Raw genomic sequence first — 17,656 nt, forward strand, 5'->3', positions numbered from 1 at the left:
AAACTTTGACTCCTTCTTTCCCAATTTGAATCTCCTTGATCTCCTTATGTTTTCTTTTTGCTATATTCAGAACTTCAAGAACCATGTTGAAGAGATATGGAGAGAGTGGACAGCTTTGTCTTGTTCCTGATTTTAGTGGAATCACTTTGAATTTTTCTCCACTCAATTTGATGTTGGCTGCCAGATTGCTGTATATTGATTTTATTATGTTTACATATGCTCCTTGTATCCCTGACCTCACAAAGACCTTTATTATGAAGGTGTGTTAGATTTTGTGGAATGCATTTCAGCATCTAATAAGATATTCATATGTTTTTCTTTCAGTTTATTTACATGATAGATTACATTGATAGATTTTTGTATGTTGAGCCATCCCTGCACCTCTGAGATGAAGTTGATTTGGTCATGGTGAATTATTTTTTTTCATGTGTTCTTGCATTTGGTTTGCCAGTATTTTACTGAGTAATTTTGGGTCTATGTTCATGAGTGAGATTGGTCTGTAATTCTTTTTCTTGGTTGAGTCTTCATGTAGTTTTGATATTAGGGCAATTGCAGCTTCATTAAGAGAGTTTGGCAATAATATTCCTTCTGTTTCTATTATGAAGAACACATTGAGGAATATAGACACTAGCTCTGCTTGGAAGTTCTGGTAGAATTCTGCACTAAAACCATTCAGCCCTGGGCTTTTTTTGGTTGTGAGGCTTTTGATGACAGCTTCTACTTATTTGCAGTTTATAGGTCCATTTAAATTGTTCACCTGATCTTGATTTAACTTTGGTATATGGTATCTATCAAAATAATTTTTCATTTCTTTTACATTTCCCAACTTTGTGGTGTACAGGTTTTATAGTATGACCAAATGATTCTCTAGATTTCATCAGTGCTTTTTGTTATGTTCCCCTTTTCATTTCTGATTTTGTTTATTTCGATGTTCTTTCTCTGCCTATTGATTTTGGATAAGGGTTTGTATATCTTGTTGATTTTTTGAAAGAATCAGCTATTTGTCTCACTGATTTTTTTGTATTGTTTTCTTTATTTCTATTTTATAGATTTCAGTCCTCAATTTGAATATTTCCTGTCTTGTACTCCTCCTGGGTGTGTCTGCTCGTTTGTGTTCTAGGTCTTTCAAGTGCACTGTTAATTCACTGGTAGTGGCTTTCTCTGCTTTCTTTATGTGGGTATTTAGTGCTATAAACTTTCCCTTAGCACTGCTGAACTCATGTCCTCTAAGCATGAATCGAACTCATGTCCTCTGAAAGAGCAGCCAGTGCTCTTAACCACTAAGCCTTCTTTCTAGCTCCTAGCCTCACTTTTAATGGTACTTTCCCCATGCTGCTCAACTCACTGTTGAATCACCATTGTACAATGCAGCTGAAGGGAAAAAATGTTCTATTTGTTCTTAATGTGAAAGAATTCTCAGGCTTTTTACTGATACAAAGGGATAACTGTGTTTGACATCTGTGAACTCTCAGTTTGTAATAGTCTGAAGTCAACATGTACTGAGTCTTGCACACAGTGGCAAAGAGACAAAGTACACCAAGGGGTCTCTGTTATTTTGGAATACCATTCAGCTGGACACAGGATTTTTTACCCTATAAGTCTGAAAAGGTGAAGCTGAAAGTGAAAAAACACATGTGTATCAGAATGTAAGCAGTCTGTGATTCTTTGTGACCTATGGGTGCTAGGTGGGATGTTTCTACTTTGCAAAACTAGAAGTGTTATGTGTGGAGTGTGATTACATCCTGGCAGTATTGCATGCCCAAAATGGGTGTGAACATTTAGTACAGGACACAACCAATGTAGACAAACTACAGTATCAGCTTCTTTTATTTGAATTCACCCTGCTAAGAGGAGGATGTGTGATAGGGTAACTCAATCAAAGAGCCAAGATAAGCCAATATTATGTGAACCTCATCATAAATATAACCCTGAAAATGTTCTTTGGGATTCAGGTAGTTTCTGGTAGATTAAAATACAAAATCTTATTATTGGAGGAACCACCAGGAATTCTTGTCCCTAGATCATTGACAAAGATGCCTCTCTTCAGATGACTCTGTGGGAATGATGGCAGGGTTGGAATATAACCTGTTAGTGTTAGCAGGACAGAATACTTTGTTAGGTGTCTGAAGCTCCTAGCTCATAGAACTAGTGGGTACAATGCCATGAGATCCCCCGTTAGGCTAGGTCACCTGGGAAACTCCTTCGGAGTTTCAGCCTGGAGAACATGGCTTCACAAGTACCCAAGCCTTCAGATAACTTTTATGATGGTCTTACGAGAGACTTCACAGGACATTCTAGATCCTCAAGAGAATTAAGAGAGAACAAAGGTTTTTCCCACACTTCAATGTCAGTCAAATAGTAACAGACACCAGTGATCTAGACAGCTATTCTGTCCTAGTTTCAGGTTCCTGTTCATGTTAAAACTACATTCTAGATGTTGCAACACTCATTAACCATGTTCCTATATCTAGTAAACAGATACAGAAAATACAATGACCATATTAGGCTCATACAGGCAGATATGAAGAACAAGCTGTCTGTCTGATGCCACATCTAGTGTCTCTATCTTGAAGGACTTCTTGGAATTACATAGAGCAGAGAGGAGCTTGATTTTGGAGATGTTTACCTTGCTCATTGGTGGTTTGAGGGAACAGCTGGTTCAGAAGGTGAAAAAAGAAACAGACAGTTAGCTTTGACTCTAGAACTAAAACACCTGCCTCTGGAGAATGTCTACAGAATTCCAGGAATCCATAGGCCATGTACTAGACAGAAAATCATGTGTTTTCTGGTGTGACACTGTCACTTCTCCTGGAAGGTAAAGGACAGGGCTTTGCTTTGTCCTTACCAATAGATCCTGACTCTCACAGAAGTCGTCACTGATTTCAAACAATTTTAGAACCTGCCTATCATCAAACCTCATTGTTTTCTTTAGATAAATAATCCTTACTTGGATTGGCCTTATATCCTCAGTATTAGTTACAATGGTCTCATATGAAGAAAGTTAGTATCTCATATCCCTAGCCCAGATCTGCCCAGAATATCTGTTTCTTTCAGTCAGAATCCCAACAAGTTCTTCTTGTCTACCTTCTACCAGTCAGATCTGCCTCTGGAAACATCTACTGGAAAGGAAAGGAATGACAGCTGACTGGTTAATAGCACTGGATGCTCTTGTATAGGACTCAAGTTTAGTTGCCAGTATACACACGACAGCTCATAACCATCTGTTAACAGTTCTAGGTGATTCAATGTCCTCTTGACTCTTTTGGCACCAGCCATAATTGTGTTTCAGAAATATACACACAGTCAAAATAACCATACACATTCAAAGAATTAAAAGAAAGAAAACATCCACTTTTGTTTGAGGAAATATCTCTGCATGGTTATTACCTGTGAGAGCCTGGGACAAAGAGGCCTTAAAAAAGAAATGATACTGTGTATTAGTTATGGTTTTTATTGCTATGAAGAGACACCATGACCGTGGTGATACTTATAAGAAAACACTGAATTGAGGGAGCTCAATTACAGTTTCAGAAGTGTAGTCCATTATCAGCATGGGGGAGAGCATGGTGTGTACAGGCCGAAACATGACACTGGAGCTGAGCGTGCTGTAGTTTTCAAGAAATAGGACTCACTGGGTGGTATCCTAAGCATAAAGATCTCAAAGTCTGCACCCACAGTGACACACTTCTACCAGCGAAACCATTCCTCCTCTAATAAGGCCATACCTTCTAATAGGGCCACTCTCTATGAAATTATGGGGGCAAAATATATTCAAACTACCACTTTTCACTCTTGGGTACCCATAAGCTTGTTATAATATCACAATCCAAAATGTATTTAGTCCAACTTCAAAAGCCCCCATAGTCTATAACAGTTTTTTTATTACAGATTTCTGTCTCTTCCCCACCTCCGCCTCCCCTTTCCCTCCCCCTCCCCCTCCCCCAGCCAAATCCCCCCCCCCATCAGCCCAAAGAGCAATCAGGGTTCTCTGCCCTGTGGGAAGTCCAAGGACCACCCTCCTCCATCCAGGTCTAGTAAGGTGAGCATCCAAACTGCCTAGGCTCCCACAAAGCCAATACGTGCAGTAGGATCAAAAACCCATTGCCCATGTTCTTGAGGTCTCAGTAGTCCTCATTGTCCACTATGTTCAGTGAGACCTGTTTTAACCCAGGCTTTTTCAGTTCCAGGCTAGCTGGCCTTGGTGAGTTCCCGATAGAACATCCCCAATGTCTCAGTGTGTGGGTGCACCCCTCGCAGTCCTGAGTTCCTTGCTCGTGCTCGCTCTCCTTCTGCTCCTGATTTGGACCTTGAGATTTCAGTCCGGTGCTCCAATGTGGGTCTCTGTCTCTGTCTCCTTTCAGCGCCTGCTGAAGGTTAATATTCAGGAGGATGCCTATATGTTTTTCTTTGGGTTCTCCTTCTTATTTAGCTTCTCTAAGAACCCGAATTATAGGCTCAATGTCCTTTATTTATGGCTAGAAACCAAATATGAGTGAGTACATCCCATGTTCCTCTTTTTGGGTCTGGCTTACCTCACTCAGGATAGTGTTTTCTATTTCCATCCATTTGCCTGCAAACTTCAAGAAGTCCTTGTTTTTTACTGCTGAGTAGTACTCTAATATGTATATATTCCATACTTTCTTCATCCATTCTTCCATTGAAGGGCATCTAGGTTGTTTCCAGGTTCTGGCTATTACAAACAATGCTGCTATGAACATAGTAGAGCATATATTTTTGTTGCATGATAAGGCCTCTCTTGGGTATATTCCCAAGAGTGATATTGCTGGGTCCAGGGGTAGGTTGATCCCAATTTTTCTGAGAAACCGCCACACTGCTTTCCAGAGTGGTTGAACAAGTTTGCATTCCCACCAGCAATGGCTGAGTGTACCCCTTTCTCCACAACCTCTCCAGCAAAGGCTATCATTGGTGTTTTTGATTTTAGCCATTCTGACAGGTGTAAGATGGTATCTTAAAGTTGTCTTGATTTGCATTTCCCTGATCGCTAAGGAAGTTGAGCATGACCTTAGGTGTCTTTTGGCCATTTGAACTTCTTCTGTTGAGAGATCTCTGTTCAGCTCGGTGCCCCATTTTATAATTGGGTTGATTAGCCTTTTACGGTCTAGTTTCTTGAGTTCTTTATATATTTTGGAGATCAGACCTTTGTCAGTTGCGGGGTTGGTGAAGATATTCTCACAGTCAGTGGGTTGCCTTTTTGTCTTAGCGACAGTGTCCTTTGCTTTACAGAAGCTTCTCAGTCTCAGGAGGTCCCATTTATTCAATGCGGCCCTTACTGTCTGTGCTGCTGAGGTTATACGTAGGAAGTGATCTCCTGTGCCCACTTGTTGTAGAGTACTTCCCACTTTCTCTTCTAGTCTATAACAGTCTTAACAATGTTAAAACTCCAAATTTCAATGTCTCTTCTGAGATTCATGCAATCTCTTCACTGTTAACCTGTAAAAATAAAAAATAAAAAAAATCACATCACATACTTCCAACATATAATAGCAGAGGATATATATTAGCATTTCAAATTGCAGGGAAGAGTGCATAGTGAGGAAATGTATGACCAATGCAAGATGGAAAATCAGCTGAGCAAACTCCAAACTGCATCTCCATGTCTGATTTTGAAACATGCTTCAGATCTCCAATTCCATGTATCTTTGTTAACTACAGCACACTTATTTTTCTTGGGTTGGTTTGTTACCCCTGTTTTCAGCTCTCCTCAGCATGTATTCCATGACTCTGGCATCTCTAACATCTTAGGGTCTCCAAGGCAATACAGGCTTCAACTTCACAACTTCATGTAATGACATCTCTTGGTCTTCATTTATGAAGATTCCTGACACTTGCCTGTCCTCAGAAGCTTTCCTTAGGCATGAGAGCAAATCCCATAACTTGTTTCCTCAGTCCTTAACTATAAAGCCAGAAATAGTTGGTAAAAGCTAATTTCTGCTATTTTCTGAAGCTGAAACACATACTGCTTATTCAATTACATATTCACCAGCTTTCTGTTATTCACTGCCTAAGCTTGACTATTCTGAAACTTTCTCTATAAAATAGGCTGGCCTCAGACTCAGAGATCTGCCAGTCTCTTCCTTCTGAGTGTTTTCCCCGAATTAAAGGTGTGCTCCAACACACCTGACTAAACTTTTCTTTAGATTTTTTCAACAAGTTGTTAATTTAGCTGGGTGGCATCTTACCATGGTTGACCACCCTCTTTATTCCACTTCTTGAACACAGGACTTAATGCTTGCCCATTCATGGGTATTCATTTTCTTCTTAAATTTTATGTTTTCCAATTTACCCTGCTCCTATTCATTATAAGTGTTCATTAGTGTTACCATTAATAACCACATAACAGAATCCATACTGAGCTGTTTTGAGATTTCTTCTGCCAATAGAATTAATCCAAAACTTTTTTCTTTAACTTCAGTCAGAGTTTTTGGACAAGTGTAAAAAACAGCCACTTTCTTCATAAAAAATATCACAAGAATCTCCAGGCAACACATTAAAATTCTGCTCTCCTGAAACCTCTTGAGTGAGCCCCGACAGTTCAAATAAAGCTTAGCACCTCTGTCTTCCATGTTCCTACTAATATGACCTTTTAGACAGTGCTTAAAGCATTCCTCTGCTTTCTTAATCCAAAGTAATAAAGTCCAAATTCCTCAAAACAAAGACATTATTAGGCCTATCACAATATCTAAGTTCCTACTACTAACTTCTGTCTTAGGGTCTTTTATTGCCATGAAGAGATACCATGACAACTCTTATAAGAAATTATTTAGTTGAGGGGGCTCACTTCGGTTTCAGATGTTCATTCCATTATCCTCATGGCAAGGAGCATGGTACATGCAGGCAGATGTGGTACTGGATCTGAGAATGCAACATCTTGCAGGAAACAGAAATTTGACTGACTTACTCATGAAGTGACCTGAGCATGAGAAATCTCAACACTTGCCTCCACAGTGACACACTTTCTCCAACAAAACCATACCTACTCTGACAAGACCATACCTCTTATTCGTGCCATTTCCTATGAGATTATGGGGGATAATTACATTCAAGCTATTACATCTTGCTTCAAGCTTGTCTGTTTCTCATGTCTCAAGCGCTTGTTCTTACTACTGTGCTATGATTACCTGTTATGGCTATTCAAGTAATTAATCAGACTCAGGTTGGATGGATCATAGCAAGTCTGAGGCTGTGCCAATTTTATTGAGAGTGATCAGACTTACTATAACCTCATCAGAAACAGAATATAGTGGTGATTTCCACAATCAATATAGTTGTAGTTGACAGGAAATAATAAAGTTTTCAAGCTATAAGGCATACACAAGATTGGCGTCTAAGACCAATTGTTGGGCCAAACTATATGCTTCATTGACTTCTAAGAGAACTTTAAAAAATGCAAAGTGGACTGAATTCTTCATTACCTGATGGAAGATACACAGTCCCCAGGAGACATGAACTCTAACCTGAAAAAAAAATCTATGACACATGCTTTTCAATGCATTTAGGCTGAGCCAACTCCATTGTTCCCTGAACTATAACCTTCAATCTTCTAGATAACTCTGAAACTCATCCTTTACATTTGGGGTCCTGTAACTCCTGTCAATCAACATGAAACACTTGGGAAGATTGATACATGTTACAATCCAGCCTGGGTAGTTAGCTGAATATCAGGCCCACTTTTGGTGTCATGTGTGAGCTTTCTGTAGAAACATCAAATCCTGAGGAAGGATGGTAGGTATTTCTCATGAAAACTCAATGGCATATGTTATTCTGTCATATCTGGAGCACATCCTTTAACAGCAAAGACTTGGTTAACACTGGTCCAGGCTTAGCAGTGGAGGTGAGTGCAGTTGGAGGGACACAGCACTGCATAGTGTTAGATAGGCAGTGGTCAGTGAGGACCAAGAGAAGACAATGATGATCCGAGTCCATGTTCTGAGTCCAGGTTCTAGGACTGTACCATCAATCTATGAAGCTCTGTTCACAAAAGACAAAGACTTTCTCACACACAGCACAGCAGGCCCACCATGTCTGAGCACTCTCATTCTCCTGCATCTGATTATGAGTCAACTACCTGGTTCTCTAAGAACATGGATTGGAGGTAGAGTTTAGAGAGACCTACATTGGTTGAAAGAGGACTTTGCAATGATCAGAGGTCCCACAGTAACATCTTCTGTGTGTTGTCTGCTCAGCACTGGAACTGCTTCCCAAGGCCAATATCACACGTAACAAATCTAAGGGTAATGATGTTAGCCTTGAAGCATGCTCCTGAAATTTGGAATACAATTGTAGAGGAAAAAATGGTTAAAACCTGTCAGAAGGTGACAAATTGAAGATGTCTGAGGGCAACAGGATTCTGAGTGTCACAAATGACATAGATCCCTATGAGTGTGTAATCTTGAAATGAGTGACTTTGACCTGGAGTGTTCCATTCAACCTGAATGTTATCTGTATGTCAATTCGATAGCATCATGGATATAAATGCCTACAGATAGAGGGCTACAGCTTGGACACTCAGTCCCTTTTCAGTTGGGACAGAGATCTACCACACAGATGCCTAGACTGGCTGGGGCACCCTAGCCTGGGCCAAGCACATGTAGTTTGCTTGAGGTATAATATGGTAGGGACCTTCTCCTTCCTAGAGAGGCTCATGCTGGTTGTGAAAAGGGACATCTCAGACTCCGGCTCAGAGCACTCCTGAGTGTACAGTAAATCTATTGTGTGTGTTATGCTGGTGATAGATTAAAGCTTGTGCATGTGGCACAAGTACTCTTTTATTAACCTGCCCATCAGCTTTAGTAGGGACCTGCTTAACTACAATTATAGTAGAGCTCAAAAAATACTATGGCCTACTCTGCATAAGACTTTCCTTAGAGAGTAGGGTACCCATCTTGGTGGCTGATCACTCACATCTTGGTTTACTCTGTGCAGTTACAGCCTGTGCTCCAGAGTTTCTCTGAGGTCATGGGGATAGGTGGGTTTGGGGGTGGAGTGGTACTTATAGATTACAGGGTCCAATCTATGGGTGGGGGTGTTGGAGAAGCTTACCTGCAGGAAGCTTACCTGAGTTAGTGAGATCCCACCAACTCTGGCCTGACAGTGAGGGAGCAAGCATTGGACTCTCAATATCGGTGGCAGTTGTATGACTGGGGCAGATTGTGAGGCCAATGGCAATGAGACCAGGATTTATCCCTACTGCTTATACTGGTTCTTTGGAACCCATTTTATTTGGAGGGATACCTTGCTCAGCTCAGATATAGTGGAGAGGGCCTTGGTACTCCCTCAAAACAATGTGCTACACTTTATTGACTTATCATGGGAAGCCTTACCCTTTCTGAGGAGTGGCTGGAGGGGTGTAATGGGGGAAAGTAAGAGGAGGGGAGGGAGGGAGATCTGAAATTGGAATGTAAAATGAGAATAAATTAATTTAAAAGACTTTCCCTTTCCTTATGTTGACATAACATGTAGCTTTATTCCATTAGTTCCAGATGGTTCAGATGTTCTGAAACAAATGCTGTTGGGTTGTTGCCTTGAAATCCATTATAGGAAGAGGGACCCCATGGTTCTTTTCAGGTTACACAGGTCATCTCTTACCAAACCTCTGTATACAACTACTCCAGAGTTTCTCCCGAGTCAGAATTTTGACCTGTTATACTAGTGAGAAATGATTGATCTTCCTCTCTAGTCATCCCTCAGCTGGTCCCTTTGCAGCTCTCACAGTAACCTCTGTCACTGTCCTGCTAGGAGTAAATTCCACCTTCCTAGAGCACCGAGAACACAGGGCAGATTAAGTGATCATCTTGGTCTTTGGGACACAAGGACACGTAGGGATACCTCATTGCATCTAAGAGGTCCAAGGCCAGGACACAGCAGTGTCAGCTTTGGGATGATCTGTTATTCTCTGAGAGCATGGGGATGATTATCAGCCTTGTTGCTCAATGTGTTGTTGCTTGGAGGTAAAATATAAAGAGATAAAAGTTGAGGAATGTGAGACAGCACTGAAAGTAGAAGGGAGAACAGTGTCTTGGACAGACACTACCCATAAAAACCTGTTGGATTCTCAGAAGTTATCCTGCCTAGGCGAACACTGAGCTTAGAGTGAGGAAGGACAGCTGAACTTGGTGGCTGTGTTGGAGCTGAAGCTCTTCTTCTCAGAGGGAAGACAGCGCAGTGAGAAGATAGATGATGATGCCCTTTGTGCTTTTCTTCAAGGGGTACAACCCCTGGAACAGGCTCCTATTCACAGGTAAGCATATCTACTCTCTAAGTGTGAAGGAAGGGGAACTCAGAAGCAAGATAGGGTCTCCAAAATTGGACAGGAGCCCCATGAAAGACTCAGGGTTTCTGTTTGAAGTCAAAGGTCAAAAGGTACCATAAGGTACAGAGGCTCAGCAGCTAGAAATCCTTATCAGACAGGGGGTGATGAGGGAAAATTAAAAGCCCCAAACATTCACTGTTCAAAGTCAGTCATATTAGCTGTCATTTTCTGAAGCCTGATATCCCCAATCATGACTGAGTGACTCTTGAAGCAGACACCAAATTGCGGTGGGCCAGTGAGATTGTTCATTGTCCAGATATACAAGCAAGCTAAATTTATTCTTCAACCCACATATGGTAGATGTAGAGAATGGGTTCCTGAAGGATAAATCCTCTCCTCCACACAGGAGCTGACACATGCAACTGTAGATGTATATGCTAGGACACATGCTTCCACACAAGCACCATTGCATGGACTGGCCCATGCACACACTAAGGCAGGTCCTTTATAAATACACACATATAATACATAAGTAAATGTAAAATGTATGAGTAAATCATTGTCATTATTGTCAAACTTAGGAACTATGTAGATAAATCCATGCGTGTAGTCCTTCCTTTGTTCATTCATTCCTTCCTTCCTTCCTTCCTTCCTTCCTTCCTTCCTTCCTTCCTTCCTTCTTCTTTCCTTTTCCCACTGGTGTCAGGTGTCAGTGTCCTTTATGGAACACAACCTTACAAAGAGAACAGGACCTCACAAAACTGTGGTAAAAGTGGACTAGAAATCAGATTGTTTGGGACATGAGGTCTTAGGTTATCTAGAACCACAAGGGAAAGAGGAAAAGTCAGAAAGTTAAAGACACTGTAGCAGAGATCAGAGAGGCATTGCATCTTGCACCAAATACTCTTTATTTGAGGAGGGATATGGGGACAGTGTGTTGGGAGCCAGGCAGACACCTGAGAAAAAAATCATATATACAGGAAATGATATAGCTAGAGGCTTAGAGGGAATGGAGGTCATACTGCTCACCTCTATCAAGGAGGGTCGACAAACACCTCCCTATACACCTCAACTGAGTGATGAACACACATCAGTGTTGATGTTGACTGTTTTTCTCTCTTTCTGCCTAGCTTCCCTTTTAACCTGCTGGCACCTGTACAACACTGTCAAAATCACAATTGACTCAGAGCCACTCCAAGTGGTTGAAGGAGAAAGCGTCCTTCTACAGGTCAACAATCTGCCACAGAATCTTCGAAATTTTGCCTGGTTCAAAGGGGTGACAAATATAAACTTCAGAATTGCATTATATTCACTGACCAGTAATCTATGTGTGATGGGGCCTGAAAATAGTGGTAGAGAAGCTGTGTACAGCAATGGATCCCTGTTTCTCAAAAATGTCTCCCAGAAGGACACAGGATTTTATATACTACGAACAGTAATTGGAGGTGGAAAAATTGTATCTACAACCAAATAACTCCACGTGTATGGTAAGTGATTCTCTATGAACTCTGGGCTCCAGGTGGTACTCATTTCAGTGGACACACAAAGAAACATCAAACTTAGCTTGTGCCTATGTTCCCTTTGTGTTGTGTCCTCATGTTGGGTTTTGAGCATTTGCAGCAGGGCATGCATGATAGAGAACAATTGGAATAGGTCAGAGTTCTTCATCTAATGTCACTTTGTAGGCAGTTGGATGCATGGTGAGCAACTCAGTCTAGGGTATCAGACACTGTCTAGACTCCTGGGGTTCTCATAAGGAATGTGTCCTTGAGAAAGTCCTCAAGGGACAGAGAGTGGACCTGGTTGAGAATGCAATGGGATTCCCACAAAAGAGTAAACCCCAGGAAGCCCTGGTGGGCTCAACACCAAATAGTTCAACACCAGGTAGCATGGACAAGCATTTTCCTAAGGTTACATTTTAACTTCTTGATATCAGGGAAGAGTTTTTTTTTTTTAAATAGTTGAGGTCACCTCAGCTAGTCACCAGTTGTAACCAGCTAGTCCACTGTCATGAGAGCTACCTTTATGCTAGATCCCCAGACATCTTCTCCAGAGACTCACCAGTGAGAACATAGTTCAAGAGGTGTCTATGCCATGCAATAGATATCCTGATGTGCTTATGAGACTTCCAGGAAGGTCATGGTTGCCAAGAGAAACAGAGAACACAGGTCCTCCTGACAATTGCTTGTCCTCTGGGATGCATCTCAGAGAATTCTCCTCTGGAGGCAAAAGATTAGAAGACCTGAGTTATAGAAATGTCTTCTTCACCCAAACCCCTACACTGAGACATACTGTTGCACAAATTCTCACTCAAATTTAATTTGTAAATAAATGTCAGAAATAATGCCAATGAAAAAAATTTACACTATATAGCCAAACCAATGAATTTCTTAAATCCATGAATATACAGGTTCAAGAATATCTTTCATTCATTTATTCTATACCAGTATATGAAATTTTCTAGGCAGCATTTTCTTTGAAAATATAAGACAAATCATGGTCTTTAAATTGCTCCATTTTGAATGAGTTTAAAGAAAAAAGCCAGAATGTAAAGTCAAGTGTTGACTGGAACCACAAAAGGAGCAGAACAACAACAACAAAAGTCAGAGCATGAAGTTGCAGGGTATATAGGGGAAGAGGTCAAACAGGTATCACCCAAACATAAATAAAAAAAATATTTATTGTACCATAAATACAAACAGTGATCTGAGGGCAGTGTGCCAGGCCATGTTGACAACTGAAGAGAGAGTGCTATATAGTGGAAATGACTATTTTGGGGACACTGAGAACATGGAGGTCATGTGCTAACCTCCACCAAGTAGGAAAGGGAGTCATTCACCCAAAAACTTAGGCTGAGAAATTAACGCAGCTGTGCAGGACAGAGATATTCAACCTATGAAAATGCAAAGGTGCCTATTGGATTGATGGATTTCTCTCTTCTCTTCCAGCCTCCCTTTTCACCTGTGGGCACCCTCCACCCTCTTCCAAGCCCACTATTGAATTAGTGCCACCCCGTGTTGCTGAAGGGGCAAGTGTACTTCTACTTGTTCACAATCTTCCAGAGAATATTAAATATCTTTTCTGGTACAGAGGGGTGTTTGCGGTGAAGAGATTTGAGATTGCCAGACATATAAGAGAACTAGATTCAAGTGTGCAGGGGCCTACACATAGTGCTAGAGAGTTATTGTTCAGAAATGGATCCCTGCTGCTCCACAACGTCATTTGGAATGACACTGGATTCTACACCCTACGGCTTCTGACTACAGATCTAAAAGCAGAAATAGCACATGTGAAACTCCAGGTGGACAGTAAGTGATTCTCTTTGATTTTTTTAGTGCTGGATGAAGTTTAGACACAAAGAACTGCCATGCCTGTTTCCCTTCTTCACTGTGTCTACTTGTTGGAGAGTGAGAAATTAGTGCAGGACATCTATGGTAGAGACAAAAGGCCATTGATTAGACTCTGCAGTCTGACTCCCTGCAATATCAAGGAAGATATTGATGGAAAGCAATCCATCATAAGATGTCAGACTCTTTCCAGTATTTTGGGGTCCTATCCATGCATGTGAGGAAAACATGACATCCTCCAAGAGAGGTAAGCAACAGGAAGCCCTGGCCACTGTAATATGTTCCAGACTTGACTACCTATGACCCAGGGGATTTTTGTGCAGGATTCAATTCTTACTTCTAAGAGCCAACAGGGAACAAGGATTTTTGACTTTCCATGCCAATCTCAGCTATATATTAGCTCCAAATTGAGAGTATCATAAATAAAATTTAGCAACTGGTTCAGAGACCATAGAAAAGTGTTGATTACTGATATGGTCCTTATGCCTTTTTCAGCTTATTCTCTCTTTTTTTTCACCTAAGGCTGATAGCCCAGGTGTGGAATACCAGAAGTGAGCTGGACCCCCTGCCACTAATCTCCAAAAAAACATATATTATATACTACAGGCTTACTCACAGACCAATCTGATAATCTGATAGTGGCATTTTTAATTGAGTCTCCTACTTTCCAAAGACCTCTAGCTTGTGTCAGCTTTACATAAAGCCTAGTACCTGAGACTTTTCTATGACTTGAATATGCTGAGAAGATCAGACTTCTCCTGACTTCACCTAGCCCAAATCCTGTGGGATGCAGGGCATAGTTATAAGAATTTTAGTCAGGGGTTGACTAGAGCCAACTGAACAAAAGGTAGAAAATGAAATTCTATGGTCTGTAGAGTTCAAGGAAGGCATCATCTAAAATTACAGTGATCATGAGTATGCACAGTATCTGACTGAGGATAGTAAGGTGTCAGCCATTTAGACAATGGCAGAGTCAGCTCCTTGCAGAAGAAATAACACATCAGAAGCACTAAGGGAATGGGGGTCATGTTGCTGGCCACCACCTTGAAGGATAGACACACCCACAATGTATCTCAAAACTGAGTAATGGATCCATCTGTTTAGGAAAGAGGTTGCCATCTTTCCACCAACCCAATGTTCTTCAATTGATGACTTCTTTTTCTCTTCCAGCCTCCAATTCTAAATGTAATCCTTCTGCCTCTGCCCAAGTAAAAATCGAAGCAGTGCCTTCGTATGCTGCTGAAGGGGAAAGCGTTCTTCTCCTAGTTCATAATCTGCCAGAAGATCTTCAAATGTTTTGCTGGTACAAATCAGAATATAGATCAGACATCTTTAAAATTGCAGAATACAAGAGAGCCACAAATTCCACCATCTTGGGACTTGCCCACAGCCAAAGAGAAATGGTGTACACCAACGGATCCTTGCTTATCCACAACATCACTGAGGAAGATGCAGGACTGTACATGCTAGAAATTTTAAACAGAGACTACACATTTGAAGATACACATGTGCAACTCCATGTGAACAGTTAAGTGACCATTTATGGCTTCTAGCTGTTGATTGTGGCTATCCTACTTCATACAGTGAACTGTTAGGACTGAGATGTACTTGCTCATTCACTCTCAGCATTGTGTCCCCACACTAGGATTTAGACACTTACTGAAAGACATACATAGATTAGACAAACTACAGTAGATCAGAACCCCTCGCCAGTCTCCCCTTGCAGAGAGAAGAATGTGTGTTAGATAACTCAGCATGAAGGATGTCAGACTCAGCCCAGACACTTAGGACTCTCACCATGCAAATGGCCCAAGAAAGACTCTGTGGGAGTCAGGCTGGCACTGTCTCAGGAAGCCATTGTGTCTTCACAGAGGTATCCAGCAAGTCCTAACTCCAAACCGGTGTCCCTGGTTCTTAATTTAATTTCCTGTTATTATTGGCAGGGAACAAGTGTTTCCTAACTGTCCAAGTCCCACAGATTGTGGGACTAACTGTGCACTGATATGGGAGCTGCAGTTAGGCAGATCACCTTGGCATCTCCTCTTCTGAGTCCAAACATACCCGTTACCAGACCATTAGCATCTTATTCTCAGGAAGGTCAATGTCCCAAATGGTAGAAACAGATGAAACAGTTACTCCATACTCCTTATTCTCAGAGGTTCCACCAAGGGAATTCTCTTCTGCAAGTAAATATTAACAGATTCTGTTGATTTGAGGGGCTCCCCCACTACAAGGTCAGGTTGCTGTCCTTAGCCAAGCTCAAATCATAGGCAAAGCAGTAATCATTTCCAACATGTTGTATTATAGGGAAACTGAGACACAGAAAACTCAGGAATTGAATCAGAGTCTTCCTGGCCATGGGTGGCAGATACAAAGCAGAAGACAAATCTATGGCCTAAGTACAACTTCTCTCCTCATGAGGCTTTATTAAGTGTGACGTATAGAGGGGTAGTCGAGTTCTCCGAAGGACTATTATCATAAGGTTTCCTTCTCTGTTTCTTTGTAGAGCCTGTGACACAGCCAATCATTCGAGTCGTCAACACCACAGTCACAGTACAGACCTCTGTGGTCTTCACTTGCTTCTCAGCCGACCCTGGAATCTCCATTCACTGGATCTTCAATAACCAGAGTCTGCAACTCACAGAGAGGATGAAGCTTTCCCCAAAAAAGTGCCAACTCAGCATAGATCCTGTCACGGGGGAGGATGCTGGAAAATATCAGTGTGAAGTCTCCAATCAAGTCAGTTCAAAAATCAGTCTCCCAGTCACGCTGGATGTGATGGATAAGTGACCTCTCCTCTCATCCTACAGTACAATGCCAGTGTCTATTTACTAATGGGGGTACAAAACAGAGGAAAGTTAAGAAGTAAAAATTGTCAGCTATCACTTGGATACAGCCATTATGGTGACTTACATCTATAATCCCAGCATAAATGTGCACATGGAAAAGCCAGGGTTTAAAGTGAGACTTGGCTTCTAAAGGAAAATAAAAACATCAATGCAGTAAATGCTATAATTTATTTTAAAATGACAGTAAGGAACACATCATACAACACGATCATATGGGATGTTTTGGAAAAGGGGCAGAAAAGGGGACAGAGAAGGAAGCAGACAAGGGGGCAAAAAAGGGACAAAATGTGGGCAGAAACTGGTCCCTAGGGACAAGAGTGCCAGAAGAGAAAGAGACGGGAGGTGGGAAAAGTCTGCCTTTTGTAATGGAACATAATGAATGTGGACAGTGGGCGTTCTAAGCGGCTTCAGTTGAGCACATATCCTGTCAGGACCCTTAGGGCAGGTCAGTGCAGATGCCTGAATACTATCATTTCTCCATTTTGTTTAATATAAAAAAGTAAAGAGTTATAAAGGGGTAGCAGATGAGGCAGGGATGAAGACATTGTGTTCTCAAGACTGCTTCATGACAACCTGGAGGGGTTTGGGAGACCTGAGAAAGTTGGGGTGCTGGACGCGTCCTGGGTTATCTGGCTGTTTCACTTTACTGTCCAGTCCAGGTTCTATGGAACTTTCAGGTGCCATTTGACCTGGCAAAATGCTCTCAGAGGTGTATGCAAATAGACTCCCTAGAGCTCAGAAGAAATTTGAGTTTACAAAAAGAGATAAGTTATAGACACATTAGAAAGCAACCAAAGAGAATATAGTGGCAGAGTATAGTGTTTAGTACTCTGACAGAGTTGGACTAACAGAATTCTATCAATTAATATCAAGATTGTGAATAACAACATAGTAAGAGAAATCTGGAACATGTTTCATTTATACATCTCAAATCACTTTACCCCTATCAGCCCTTAAGCTTTCCTATCTTCATATAAACAAACCTCGAAGCACCTGTTCCTTTCCCATCAACACACAGCATCACCTCAACACCCTCTTTCTATCCAATTTACAAGATTCAGGTGGTTGATTACTGATGGCAGTCAATAGTAAAAAATGTAACAGTACAAATTTGTACCAAATTGTTAAGAGTGTCTCCTGATAAATCAAGAAAGAGTTAAATGGGAAGGATCACCAGGACCAAATGGAAA

At 41.3% G+C, this 17,656-nt stretch overlaps 1 protein-coding gene across 1 annotated transcript in view; it reads left to right on the forward strand.

The window, feature by feature from the left end:
• LOC126490947 (carcinoembryonic antigen-related cell adhesion molecule 3-like) overlaps positions 1–16,590 on the forward strand; it is a 50,060-nt gene extending 33,470 nt beyond the window's left edge. The window contains 5 exon segments of the mRNA XM_050126266.1: positions 10,225–10,258; positions 11,401–11,757; positions 13,219–13,578; positions 14,788–15,144; positions 16,124–16,590. Of these exon segments, the coding sequence (XP_049982223.1) occupies positions 10,225–10,258; positions 11,401–11,757; positions 13,219–13,578; positions 14,788–15,144; positions 16,124–16,407 (1,392 nt within the window). The 3' untranslated portion in view covers positions 16,408–16,590.
• The last annotated feature ends 1,066 nt before the right edge of the window (positions 16,591–17,656 follow it).

Source organism: Alexandromys fortis, unplaced genomic scaffold (genome assembly GCF_014885135.2).
Source record: "Alexandromys fortis isolate MF-2015 unplaced genomic scaffold, M_Fortis_MF-2015_v1.1 scaffold_240, whole genome shotgun sequence".
Lineage (NCBI taxonomy): Eukaryota > Metazoa > Chordata > Mammalia > Rodentia > Cricetidae > Alexandromys > Alexandromys fortis.